A 13,237-nucleotide genomic window follows, 5' to 3' on the forward strand; every position below is an offset into this window, starting at 1 on the left:
AGTCAACACTGGCAAAGCGGAAACGTGTCAGGGTCACGGGAACTGAAGGGTCGCGCCGAAGTGTAGGTTGTAGATGTCATGGCAGGGTTTTCCCGTATCGTTTATTTGTTTATTTATTTATTTGTTTGTTTGTTTGTTTTTACATATGTATATATATTTCAACGTAAGCAGACCTTCTGTGCCCTCTTTTTTTTCAGAAGTCGAGGATATAAAGTGTATAAATGACAACGTACTATTCAGTAGTCAATTTTCTGATGACATCATTTTTAATGAATGTTGTTTTTTTTGTAATTATCTTAGAACGACAATTTACAGTTAATTAAAATGTAAAAAAAGAAGAAGAAGCAAATTTCATATGTATATACAGTGTATTGCCAAAAGTTTTGGGACGCCCCTCCAAATGAATGAATTCAGGGGTTGTTTTTAGGGGTTGGACTTGGCCCCTTAGTTCCAGTGAAAGGAACTCTTAATGCTTCAGCATACCAAGACATTTTGGACAATTTCATGCTCCCAATTTTGTGGGAACAGTTTGGGGATGACCCCTTCCTGTTCCAAAATGACTGTGCACCAGTGCACAAAGCAAGGTCCATAAAGACATGGATGAGCAAGTTTGGTGTGGAGGAACTTGACTGACCTGCACAGAGTCCTGACCTCAACCTGATAGAACACCTTTGGGATGAATTAGAGCGGAGACTGTGAGTCAGGCCTTCTCATCCAACATCAGTGCCTGATCTCACAAATGCATTTCTATGCATGAGGAATGGTCAAAAATTCCCATAAACACTCTCCTAAACCTTGTAGAAAGTCTTCCCAGAAGAGTTGAAGCTGTTGTAGCTGCAAAGGGTGGAACAACTCCATATTACATTCATGTGCATGTAAAAGCAGATGTCCCAGTTTTGTGCAGGCTCGCAGTCTCTAAGTCCCCTGAAAAACAACACCTGAATTCAATCTTTTGGAAGGGTGTTCCAAAACTTTCGGCAATATAATGTATGTGAACTGATTTTAGTAAGATAGTTGATTTGTAGCTATATTTTAAGTAACTCGCAGCAGTAATAACAATAGTCCAGTCCCACAGATTACTATGCTCAGGCTGAAGGTTTGGCATATTGTTTGCTCTAAGATACTTTTCTGCTCACCACGGTTGTAAAGATCTGTTATTGAAGTGACCATAGCCTTTCTTTCTGCTCAAACCAGCCTGGCCATCCTCTGGCCTCTCTCAACAAAGATGCATTTCTGCTCAATTGTTTTTTTTAATGTTGTTCCACCCGTGTCAACTCTAAAACAGTTACCCATGAAAATCCAAAATGCTCAAACCAGCCTAACAAGCATGCCACAGAGGTACTGAGATCACCCAACAACACCCCAATAATGGTACAATGTTTTACTTACATAAACATACAGCGGTATCATGTGACATCATGAACATGGACATGGACATCTTAGATACTTCTTCTTCTAATAATAAGTTCCCATACTATTGAAATTGTCCATTCGTTTTTTGAAAAACAAAATACAAAAATGCACCCAAACACTTAACTATTCATTAAAAAACTAATTATTCTATAGACTAAATAGAAATTATTCATAACACTGAAAGGTTTGTTCAAAAACTTTGAGCAGAATGGCTCTGGCACGTGTTACCAGCAGGTGGCAGTAAGAGGTCTAGCAGCTTGTCCGTTTCATTGTTATTGAGGATGATCTGGCAGCAAAGAGAATGTGTCAAAGTCCATTATAACCCAATTAAAGAAAAAATGCTACCAGTGCATCTTGAGGTGAATATCATTATAATATTCACTGATGTTTCATCACTTTGCATATTTGCGTGGAACTACGCATGGTACAATGATCAGGCATAACATTATGACCACCTGCCTAATATTTTGTTGGTCCCCCTTTTGCTGCCAAAACAGCCCTGACACGTCATGCACTGTGTATTCTGACACCTTTCTATCAGAACCAGCATCGGCTCACACGGGCCAGCCTTCACTCCCCACGTACATCAATGAGCCTTGGCCGCCCATGACCCTGTCGCCGGTTCACCACTGTTCCTTCCTTGGACCACTTTTGATAAATACTGACCACTGCAGACTGGGAACACCCCACAAGAGCTGCAGTTTTGGAGATGATCTGATCCAGTGGTCTAGCCATCACAATTAGGCCCTTGTCAAACTCGCTCAAATCCTTACACTTGCCCATTTTTCCTGTTTCTAACCCATCAACTTTGAGGAAAAAATGTTCACTTGCTGCCTAATATATCCCACCCACTAACAGGTGCCATGATGAGGAGATCATCAGTGTTACTCACTTCACCTGTCACTGTTCATAATGTTATGGCTGATTGGTGTATATAAGGACAATGAAGGCTCCTTATAGTGATAATGAGGTAGGTCAGTGAATTCATGTGTTACAATCAGTGTAAAAAAAAAAAAAAACAACTATTGTCATCATTACAGGTTGGAATGGCTGCTATGCGTGCTTCCCTATGAATTGCACTCCAGACTTCATTTATATTTATGGTATTTGACGCATGCCCTTATTCAGAGTGACTTACATTTGGACAGATAGTTTAACTATTCATTGTGTATTTTATAGCTTATATATATCTTATAGAAAGCCTTCTCTGATACTCCTTTATGTATTTTGTAAACTGTAAAAATCTTAATAAACACTTTACTTCTGTGCTGAGAAGACTTGTTAAACAATACTTTACAAGTCAGGGTGGTGATCAAGAATGTGAAATAGATACCCAAAGTAAAAGAGCTGTTTTTGTCCTGTATCACACACATGGGGGATAACAATTACACTTTAACCTTTTTTTTTGTTGTTGTTAAATTATTTTAATACAAATAACTGCCTTTCTCTGAAGGCCAAATTTCCACCACATATACTCTGACATGAGCAAAAAGAAAGCCTGAAAAGACATGTAAGGGCATCATCTTTGGATAAATGAATGCAGACTGATTTGGCAGCTGCTAATGTTCTGATAGTGCCATTAGTTTCAAACAATTTAATTAAACATTTTATTATTTTTTTCCTGAAATATAAATTTGTTTTAGAAAAAACAAACAAACAAAATATAGGTCTTAAAGTGTCTAAAGATTTATATGGTATGTAAAAATGCAATATGTTTGTAATTAAACATTATCCTTTGGCCTTTATATTTATATTTATAACATTTATATTTATATATTTATATTTATAATTATAACAAGACCATGCATGCCTCGCTGAGCACTAACACCTGGTCTGTATTTCCCTTAATCAGCACCCCTATTTAAGTTCTCCAGTGTGTGTTAACATTGTGTGTGTTGTTTTTGTGTTGCCTTGCTGTCTGTCTACAGTCTGTCTGTTTCGCTGTTTTCTACTACCTGTTTTATTTCTCTTGCAGCTTATAAAATAAAAGTCTGCACTCGCATCCACTGCCTTTAAGAATGCCTGGCACTCTGCTGTCCTGTTGTGGAAGAGCTCCAGCAGATTTTTTTTCCAAATTCATAAAAGCATAATCATTTTATTATCCACCCTCTTGTTTGTAGGTCTGATGATATTTGAGACTGATAGAAATTGTCTTTATTTTGCTCTCCTTCTTGAAACATCAACACTGATCAAAGCCCATTGTCTGAAGATGGTTGCATACAGTACATTGTCTATAAATGTGGATAGACAAGGTAAGTAATGATATTATTTATGTTACTAACTACTAAAATTTCACTGAGCAGTATATCAGTATATAGTGTAAGTGTAACTTTACTCTTAGCAGGTAAAATGGAATGAAATCAGAATAGGCAGAACCTGAGATTGAATTAGTGTAATGAATGCTTAAATAATAATAAAAATAAATAAAAGCAATGTCAGCCATGCTTTAGTATATAACTAGACTGATGCCAGCCATGAAGAAGAACGTATATTTCTTCACATGTCAGTTCAGTTAAATCCACAATATAAATTTAATTTAGACTGAACATGTATTGAACATGTATAAACTTTATCATCCAGTTCCACCCTGTGGGCCTGACACTGCTGTAACTTTTAACTAAACCTGACGAGCAGCGGTTATTCTGGCAAGCCTGTGTGGATACAATAAAACCTTGTATATATGTGCAGGGAAGTTATGGCAGTCATATGCTAAAGCATGACATTATTTTATATTATATAATCGGACAGGATTGAATTGATTAGAACCTGGTGTTTTCCAGTGGGGAATCCTGTTGTGCGAGTTGGAATATTGTTGTGATCCTTAAACTAAAAGAAACAATATCCTGCTGTGTGTATATATAAATATATTGTAGATATTCTTTTAGTTTTTTTCCATTATCATTCTTGGATGTTTGTCTTTGTAATAATTTTGTTTTGCACACTTTTGCGGACAATTTGTATCTCACAGATACTGTAAATAAACATCCTTGCACTGTCATGTTATTGCAGCTGATAAAATATTTTTGTGCACAGAGTTTCATTAACACTCCTCATCATAAATTTTTATAAACATGGATGTAATCCTGCCTGCTTGGGTAATTGACCCACGCCTAGGCAATGACTTCAATAAAATACATACCGATCTCACACAATTGCATCCTGTTTCTTCACCTCGCTTCACACCTCTTCTGCATCAAGGGCTCTGTCAGTGAGCAAAACAGTGCTGTAAAAATGCCAGTTCTTCACAGATTTTTTGCACAAAACACATCATTTCGTCACACCAAACACATTTAGTATTATCAGAAGATTGTCTCAACAGATTTGGTTAATATCTGTTCAACCCACCATGGTAGATGAGACGAGATGAGTCAGTACTAATATGTTTGTTTACACTGCACAAGCATCTAGAGAAAATAATATATTCATGGGGAAAACCAAAAACATACATTGTTTTCTTCCAAACAAATGTTTATATCTTTAAAGTAAATGGTGATATCAAACTCATTTCTGCTCTCTGAGATGCTCCAAAACATCTCGATCTGAAAGCCAACAGTGTCCTATTTATTAATTCTTTATCAGATTTGTAGTGATAAAATAATTAGATTGTTTATACTGACTGAAAATGTCCCACAGAGCACAAGACTTTCAAATAATATATTTGGAATTTTAAAAAAAATTATTCCAAGTTTCCCATTAAATGATGTCCAGCAGGGAGTACACAGTAAATCATTTGGATTTGAGTGATTAAAAAAACATGTTTGTGTGTCTGACTGCTTGACCTAAAAATACAATAAAATCAAATCTCTTAATCAAAATTTAGACTGGTGCACCAAAGTGCAGACTTGTATAAAGAATTACATGACTTAGAGCAATAATAAAAAGGAAGGTTTTTGTGTTACTGGTATAAAATTATTTTATTTCTCTCTTACACTAATGATACATTTTTTCACAGCACATTTTATTTTTCCAGAGCAAATTCATCCATTGTTCTATAACCATTTTTAAACAGAGATACTTTCACAGTAAAAAAGAAGGTTTATAAAATAAGTCATGTTAAAAAAACATGTTTACATTCAGTATTTACTGTGAAGGTGCAGTTAAGAGTCCTTTTGTGCAGTGGCTATGTGTGCAGGTGATAGAAATGTGATCAGATTGGTGTGAGTGTTCAGAATGAAGGTGACTGTGAGTGTGGAAGTATGTGAGTGTTCATGGTGTTGGAGTCTGGGGTCACGGTGCATGTTGGGGTATGCTGAGTTCATGAAGTTGCCCTACTTCAGCATCTCAGTGTCCGCCAGCAGAGACAGTGACAATAATCAGGGCCCCCTTTTGAAAGAATTGCGATGGACCTCAGCCATTAGATCGAACAACACAACATTGATACCTGGAAGCAATGCCTCTCCACAACATATCCACATGTAAGGATGCTTCCAGGTTATCTCCCTTTTGGGATCCCGACTGATCAAGGCATGTCTTTCATGTCATGAACACTGAGCAAGCTTTACAAATTGCTGGGGTTTAACAAAATGTGAACAAAATAATGTCCTCAGAGTCTGTCCTAAGCTCTGCACTCCTCTTCCCAGTCCTTGGAGATTTCAACCTCCCATCTAACAAGCTTCAGTCTACTTGCCTTCTGACTCCTTGTCATTCAACAGCTGCCCTCCCACACACAAGGGAGGAAAAGTCCTGGATCTGATGTTCTCTCGTCCTTCCCCAGCTACAGACATGACTGCTACCCCACTTCACATCATCACTTGGTATCCTTCACTATCACTCTACCGATTCTACCTAAATGTAACTCACAGCATCTCTCTCTTACCTGTTGAAAACTTCACTTTATCTCCCCTTCCTCTGTAGCTTCCTGAACTCTTTCATATCTTCCTGACCATGACCCTTTTTCCTCCCTACCCCTGGACTCCAGATAATTTGCTCTTTCCTCAACCATGGACCTTCTCTGCCCTCTGTCCACTAAACCCAGGAAGACTTGGCTGTCACATATGCTGAGCAACAATCTGAGAGAACTATGATCAGCAGTGAGGAATTGGAAGGAATCTTAACTCATCGCAGATCTCATCTTTTACCATGCGCTCCTGCACAAGATCTTATCTTCACTACTCAACCTTCAGACTCCTCCTGCTCCATCCTCCTTGACCGCAGTGAGAAGATTGAGTAGGTCTACCAGACCTTCGCTTCTGCCCCAACTTTGACTACAGTACACAGCATGGACCTCCATACTCCTTCATTGTGACATCCTGGTCCTCTTATATGGACATGCTGGTGTGTATTCCTCCATCACGTGTCCTATTCAAGCCAATGAATTGGCGTGTGTACACACGGAGCTTCAGACACACTTCCTCAACAAAGTGTTCCCATAGCATCAGTCATGATGCAGCATCTCATTCCCTTCTCAGGGAACCAGGTTACACACATAACCTGGTGTAGTTATAACTGATCATAAAAACTTGCAGTACCTCAGAGAAGCGGAACGCTTAAACCCCAGACAAGCTTATTGGGTGTTATTCTTTACCCATTTCAACTTCACCGTCACCTACCGTCCCAGACATAAAAATAATAAAGCTGATGCTCTTTCCAGAATCCACTCACCAGACCCTATGCTGGAAGAACTTGAACCCATACTCCCTCCAGAACTTTTTGTATGTCCCATCACCTGGTCTCTTGACGACATTTGTGTTGCCACTGAAGAGGAAACCGTTCCGCCAGGAGGTCCGGAAGGTAGAACATATGTGCCAACATCCTTACATATTTCCCTTCTGGACTCTGTACATGCGACTCCAGGATCCGGCCACCCAGGCAGGCAGCGAACCCTCTCACTCCTCGAGGGAAGGTATTGGTGGTGCAACATTTCCCAGGATATTGCCCGATTCATGAGGGGATGCTCAGTCTGAGTCCATGATCTCCACACCACATCATCTGCCTGAGGGCAAACTCTCCCTATTCCGTGCCGACCCTGGTCCCACCTAGGTATTGACTTTGCCACTGACTTACCAGCTTCTAACGGCTTCACCACCATCCTCATCACAGTAGACCGATTCTCCAAGGCCTGTAAACTGTAAACTGTTGGTGAGTCTATCCTCTGGATACCACTTGCAGATGAACGGCCAGACCGAGCGAAAAATCCAAGAGAACCACCAGCACAACTGCAGCCAATACCTTCCTTGGGCCAAGTATGCACAAAACTCTCTGTGTCAAGAATCTACCGGACTCACCACTTCCAGTGCATACTCGGTTACCAACCACGACTGTTCCTGTGGTGTTCCCAAGGTACCATCCATAGATTATTGGTTCCGAGAGAGTGAGAGGGTATGGGGATCAGCTCATGTCCATCTGCAGTGGGCAGTCCGATGCCGTCATTGAGATACTCCTCCTTACCATCCGGGCAACCGAGTTTGGCTCTCCACTCGAGACATCTGATCTATGAACTTCAGCTTCCCAGTCAATACCGCATTTCACCAACCTTCCATTTTTCCTTGCTTAAACCGTTCACTGATCCTGTTCTTCCTCCTTCCACAGAACCAGAGATACCTCCTCCGCCTGAGGTCAACACTGACGACATCATCTACCAGATCTGGGAAATCGTAAACTCCAGGTGATGAGGCAACTGTTTTCAATACCTTGTCAACTGGGAAGGGTACGGCCCTGAAGAAAGATCTTGGGTGGACTATGACGACATTCTCGACCCTTCGTTAAATCAAGGAATACCACCAGCTCCATCCAGACCGCCCCACTCCCAGAGGCAGGTCATTCCCGGACGTCTGGAGATACCCATCAGGAAGGGGTACTGTCACGGATGCACCGACCACAGCCACAGTACCGACCACTCAACCACGCCCCCAGTCATCAAAGTACTAAGCACCTGCACCCAATCACCAGAGCACTATATAAGCACACTCACTTCACTGAGTCATCAGCTGGTATTATGGTTACGTACTCTGTGACTTCTCTTCCTACCCCATATTTACCTTTGATACTCCTGCCTAGCTCATCTCCCGTGGGAGAATGGACTGTGTTCTGGCATCGGGAGTTTCAGATAAGTTTTAGTTTATTCACTGAGTGCATTATTTCAGTTACCGTTTCGTTTACCTCACCATCTCATCACTGCTTGTGCTATACAATAAAGAGCACTTTAACTTACTTTAACTTCCTAGTCTTCGTCCTTGGTGAATTGTGACAGTAGCTAACAACACAGTGACTAACAGATAATAAATATAGCTAACTTGAAGCTAATGGGTGCTTGTAAAGTTTCTGCAGGAAGAGGTATGTGTACAAAACACGCTCAGTGAGAGAGAAAAATGAAAGGAGAGGAAGCTATTCATAGTATTGGTGGATTCCACAATTACAGTGTCCCAAGCAGATAATGACATGATACACTTGTGGTCTAACAAAATGATAAAAAGAAAGGGAAAAGGCTGTATAACAGGTTTTTGATGCCAGTTAATTCTCATTGCGCATGATTAATAGCAGGGAAGAAAAAAACTGATATTCGCTATTTAAAATATCTATCAGTTGTTGAGTAGAATAATCATTACCACAATGATGTAATGAAATTATCATTACTCTTATCTAATGTTTATCTAATAGCTTTTGTCAGTTGTCTTTACTTAACATTTATCTACATTTCCTGGTTCCTTGCTGAAAGGTGGACCATCAGTACAAGATCATTGTGATTATGTGCTTTGATTCACTTTTCATTGTAAGTAAATGTCTATGCTTTCACATTTGTACCATAGCATGACACTTTAAAAAGTAGTGTGAAAAATAATGGAAACAAATTCATACTAATTGCATCCCCAGTTGTTTCCCATGATTATTCTCAGGCTTAAATCAGTTTCAAGGGGTGAAAAGGGGTGAAACTGTGTAGCTGAACTGCCCAACAGAGTGCCCTGTGTGTGTGTGTGTGTTTGTGTGTGTGTGAAATAAAATGTTATCTGAGACACACACAGCTCGTTTGTCCTGCACAACATGGATGGTACACTAAAGGTCTCACTGCTGGCAGCCCTGATTCTGCTGGTTTCTGTCCAGGCATCTAACTATGAAGGCTTGTCTGATGGAATACGAAAACATGTTGACAAAGCTCTGAATAATGTACACAGTATGTATGGAGAAGGTCATCATGTTGCTTATCATTCACTTATAGGTACTCCGAAGGTAAGTTTAGTCAGAATGTTAAGGTCACTTATTCATACACTTGCAACAGGGCTGAAAGGCTCAGGCCACCAGGGGCAAAAGGGGCTCCCAAATTATGTAAAACTATGAACAAATATTCAGTTATTTTCAGTGCAACAAGCAAAATATTTTCAAAAAATTATTTAATGTTGTTTTGTAGTAGTTAATTCAAAAACAATACTTTGCTGAATGTCTTTCAGATTTGAATTACTGAGTTGACTGTATATAAAGGCTTTGTTTATGATCGAATCTACTAACTTCAACCAGATGTTGGTGCGTTAAATTGGTGTCATTGAGTACAAATAAAATTTAACATTCACATTGAAAATATTTTAATTATTATAGTATAGCCTAATTCTTCTAATTAGAGGTTCATCCATCACTGAAGATCAGCTTAAAAAAAAAGAGTAAACTTAATAAAAACCTTTTTTTAAATAGGTTTTTAATGTACATTTCAATGCTAAATGCATCTAGATCACCACTCTGGCAACAATCTCTAGTAACTGTCAGGGGATCAGTTAAAATACATGATAAATAATGTTAAATAATGCTAAACATTGCCCCATTTTCACAGATTATGGACAAAATCTTCAATGTAAATGTCCTTCTGACGGTCAAAAAATGTGATGAGAATCCTAGCAACATGGATGAATGTGTTCCACAAAATAAAATATTGGTATGTATGTATATATTCTTAGAAACCTTAAGTTATCTAGAGCTCCTTCTTAACCCTGTTGATGCTGGCAATGCAAATTCCTTGTCACATCAACATACTTGATAACTATAGATACACTGCACCTAGATATTTTATAACATCACAAAGTCTCAAACTCTTTCCTAAGAAAACCACCATCATTTTATTTTTACACAGTACCTGATGGACTGCCTTCTGTGTAAGACAAAAGACAATGAAGAACTGCTGGATTGTGCCAAATGGTTGGAGGTCAAAAATGTAAGTAACAAATATAATGTAACTGCAACAGATATAGAAATACACACTACAGCCGAACTAAAGACATCATCTGTACTGGATGCATAAGTTACGCTAGACTTTTAAATAATTATTGTTTGTTTTACAGAATAAGCGTGATGACTATCGAAGTAAATGTAGGGGAACTTTGCTTGGAAGTGAAACACTTTTCCAGAAATCTGACGACTCTCAGAAAATGGGTGGATGTCCTGGATGTATGTGAAGCTGCACACTTTAACCATATATAAGTGAAAATTGATGTAATTAATGACAGAATTCAGTTCAGTGAATTATGTTGGACTTATACTCCTTGTTATGTGGCCAAATAAAATCATTCAAAATTTTCAAGGATTTATAGTTCATTGTGCAAATAAAATGTGGCAAGGGTGTAATTACAAACATCTGTACACACTATATGAATCTGTCAGCTTTTTTATTTTGTATTTATTAGTTTTTACAATTAAACACAGCTTTAGGTTCCCTCACTCTCAGTGCCGGTCCTAAACCCAAATAAAAGGGGTTGTCATAAGCCCAGATGATAAGGGTGGGGGTGTTGTGTCAGGATGCGCATCTGGCATAAAAACTGTGCCAAATCAAATATGTGGATCAGACAATATAAACAAACAAATAATTTGATGACAAAATAATGCAACAGATTTCAATATGTAGTCATATAAATAAATAAGCACACAAAATAATTCACTAATATGTAGAACCACATTTAGCAACAGTAATTTGAAGTAAATGTTTTCCAAATCTTTAACATTGTTTTGAAAAAATTCTGGCCCACTCTTCTTTACAACATTTCTTTGTTTATTGATGTTTTTCAAGGCATTCATTTAAGCACACAGCAGCATCACTGTGGTTGAGGTCTTGACTAACTTGTCTCTTCCAATATCTTCATTTTTTTTCAATGTGTTAAAAGAGGCAAGTAGGTAACATGATGTAGCTCTTGGGTCTTTCTTTAGATCTCTGACAATTGAACAGTCTGAAATTGCTGGGATGCCCACTTGCGAGAAAACTGGCAACTATCTCGAAGGCTCCCAATTTGTAAACAATCATTCACACTGTTTGATGGTGAAATACTTTTAACCCTTCCCAGACTGATAAGGAGCAACAATTGCTTTGTCTGAGGTCAGGACATCATGTAGACATACACCAGAGTGCTCCAGAACTCCAATATTGCCAAAGGTTCTGCTTTTATAGAATAAAAAAGGTTCTGAATACATTATTTGCAGTTTCTGCTTTTAATGAGCAATTTTTCTATGTCCAAGATTTACAGTTCAATTTCTGAAGATAGTACAATAGCAAACACTATAGCAATGGAACGCTCGAATCACAGTGGGAGCATGGTATACATGTCTGCAGATCCGGAAGAAAAAAGAGGAAGTGAACTCTGTGACCTGATGCCTGGTGAAATTCAGTGGTGAGCAAAGGATCCAGGATGTAGCTCAAGTTAACCCATGAACAAGGCTATAACCTTCCCAGTCCATTAGATATTGCAGTTGGCCTCTCCTTTTCCAAGAGTCAGTGATCAAATGCACCAGGTAGGATGGGGATCTGTCAACTTCTATGGGAGGTGGTGGTGATGTTGGTTGTCCCCTGTGGAGGCACTGGTGTGGGCTGGCTTAGGGAGAGAAACATGAAACATTGGGCAATTACAATAGCTATCAGGTAGTTGGAGATGGTAGGTCACTGGGTTAACTTGCCGTACGATCTGAAAGTAGCCGATGTACTTGGCTCAGCTTGTGGCATGGTAACTTTAAGCATAGGCTCTTAGTGGAGAGCCATACCATTTGTCCAGGTTGGTAAGGTGGGTGTGGGCATCTCCTATGATCTGCTTGAATGCTTTAGCTGTGCACTGCTCTTGGGAGGGGCTAATGGGCACTTTTCAAAATCACTATGGCAAAACCAGTCGTCCACTGTTGGGATGTCTGACGGCTCTCCTGATGACGAGAACAGTAGTGGCTGGTATATTAGTGACTAGTACACACTAAAAAGGCGCGAGGCCAGAGGATGCTTGGGTGAGGGAGTTTTGGGTGTACTTGGCCCAAGGGAGAAATTAACTCCACTGTGGTTGGTCCTGGATGCAGCATGTCTATATATAATGACCCAGGTCTTGGTTAAGATGCTTTACCTGTCCATTAAATTGGGGGTGGTAGCTCGACATGAGGCTCACATTAATCCCCAGTTTCCTGCAGAATGGTTGCCAGCCACATGATGTGAACTGTACCCCCCTGTCCGATATTATGTACTCCGGGATGGTAAATTACGGAACATGTGGTGGAACAAGGCTGTGCCAGTCTTGCTGTGGGTAGGCTTTTTAGGGGCACCAGCTTGCATGCCCCAAAAAAGCAGTCCACGGCCATGAGGATGGTGGTGAAGCAGTGGGAGTTTGGGAAATCTATGACAAAGTCCATGGCTATATGGGCCCAGGGACAACATGGGACAGGGAGTTGTTCTAGAAGGCTTGCTGGAAGCTGGCAGGGGTTGCACATTTTAGCACAGACAGAGCAGGCTTCAACATACTCCTTGACATCTGTGGACAATAATTTGGCCGCCAAAAGGCATTCCTGGGGAGCTGTAAGGTTCGCTGAATGCCTGGAGATCGGGGAGGTGTGCACCCACTCCATGGTGCATTGTCTTAGGTTGGTGGGAACAGACTGTAGTGTA

The 13,237-nt window shown here is 39.8% G+C and overlaps 1 protein-coding gene across 1 annotated transcript; it reads left to right on the top strand.

Moving 5' to 3' along the window:
* The first annotated feature begins 9,387 nt into the window (after nucleotides 1-9,387).
* Nucleotides 9,388-10,787, top strand: LOC131355931 (cystatin-like protein). The gene is made up of 4 exons (XM_058394546.1): nucleotides 9,388-9,576; nucleotides 10,151-10,270; nucleotides 10,466-10,546; nucleotides 10,674-10,787. Exons 1-4 carry the CDS (start codon nucleotides 9,391-9,393, stop codon nucleotides 10,785-10,787), a joined length of 501 nt encoding a protein of 166 aa, XP_058250529.1. The 5' UTR covers nucleotides 9,388-9,390.
* Nucleotides 10,788-13,237: the final 2,450 nt, after the last annotated feature.

This window comes from Hemibagrus wyckioides, linkage group LG07 (genome assembly GCF_019097595.1).
Source record: "Hemibagrus wyckioides isolate EC202008001 linkage group LG07, SWU_Hwy_1.0, whole genome shotgun sequence".
Taxonomy (NCBI): Eukaryota; Metazoa; Chordata; class Actinopteri; order Siluriformes; family Bagridae; genus Hemibagrus; species Hemibagrus wyckioides.

What these genes read in the sequence shown, in the direction of transcription:
- LOC131355931 (XM_058394546.1), top strand. Translation starts at nt 9,391, where the DNA reads ATGGATGGTACACTAAAGGTCTCACTGCTGGCAGCCCTGATTCTGCTG. An exon ending in TTCCACAAAATAAAATATTG is followed by an intron (nt 10,271 to 10,465) that starts GTATGTATGTAT and finishes ATTTTTACACAG; the next exon opens with TACCTGATGGACTGCCTTCT. An exon ending in AATGGTTGGAGGTCAAAAAT is followed by an intron (nt 10,547 to 10,673) that starts GTAAGTAACAAA and finishes TTTGTTTTACAG; the next exon opens with AATAAGCGTGATGACTATCG.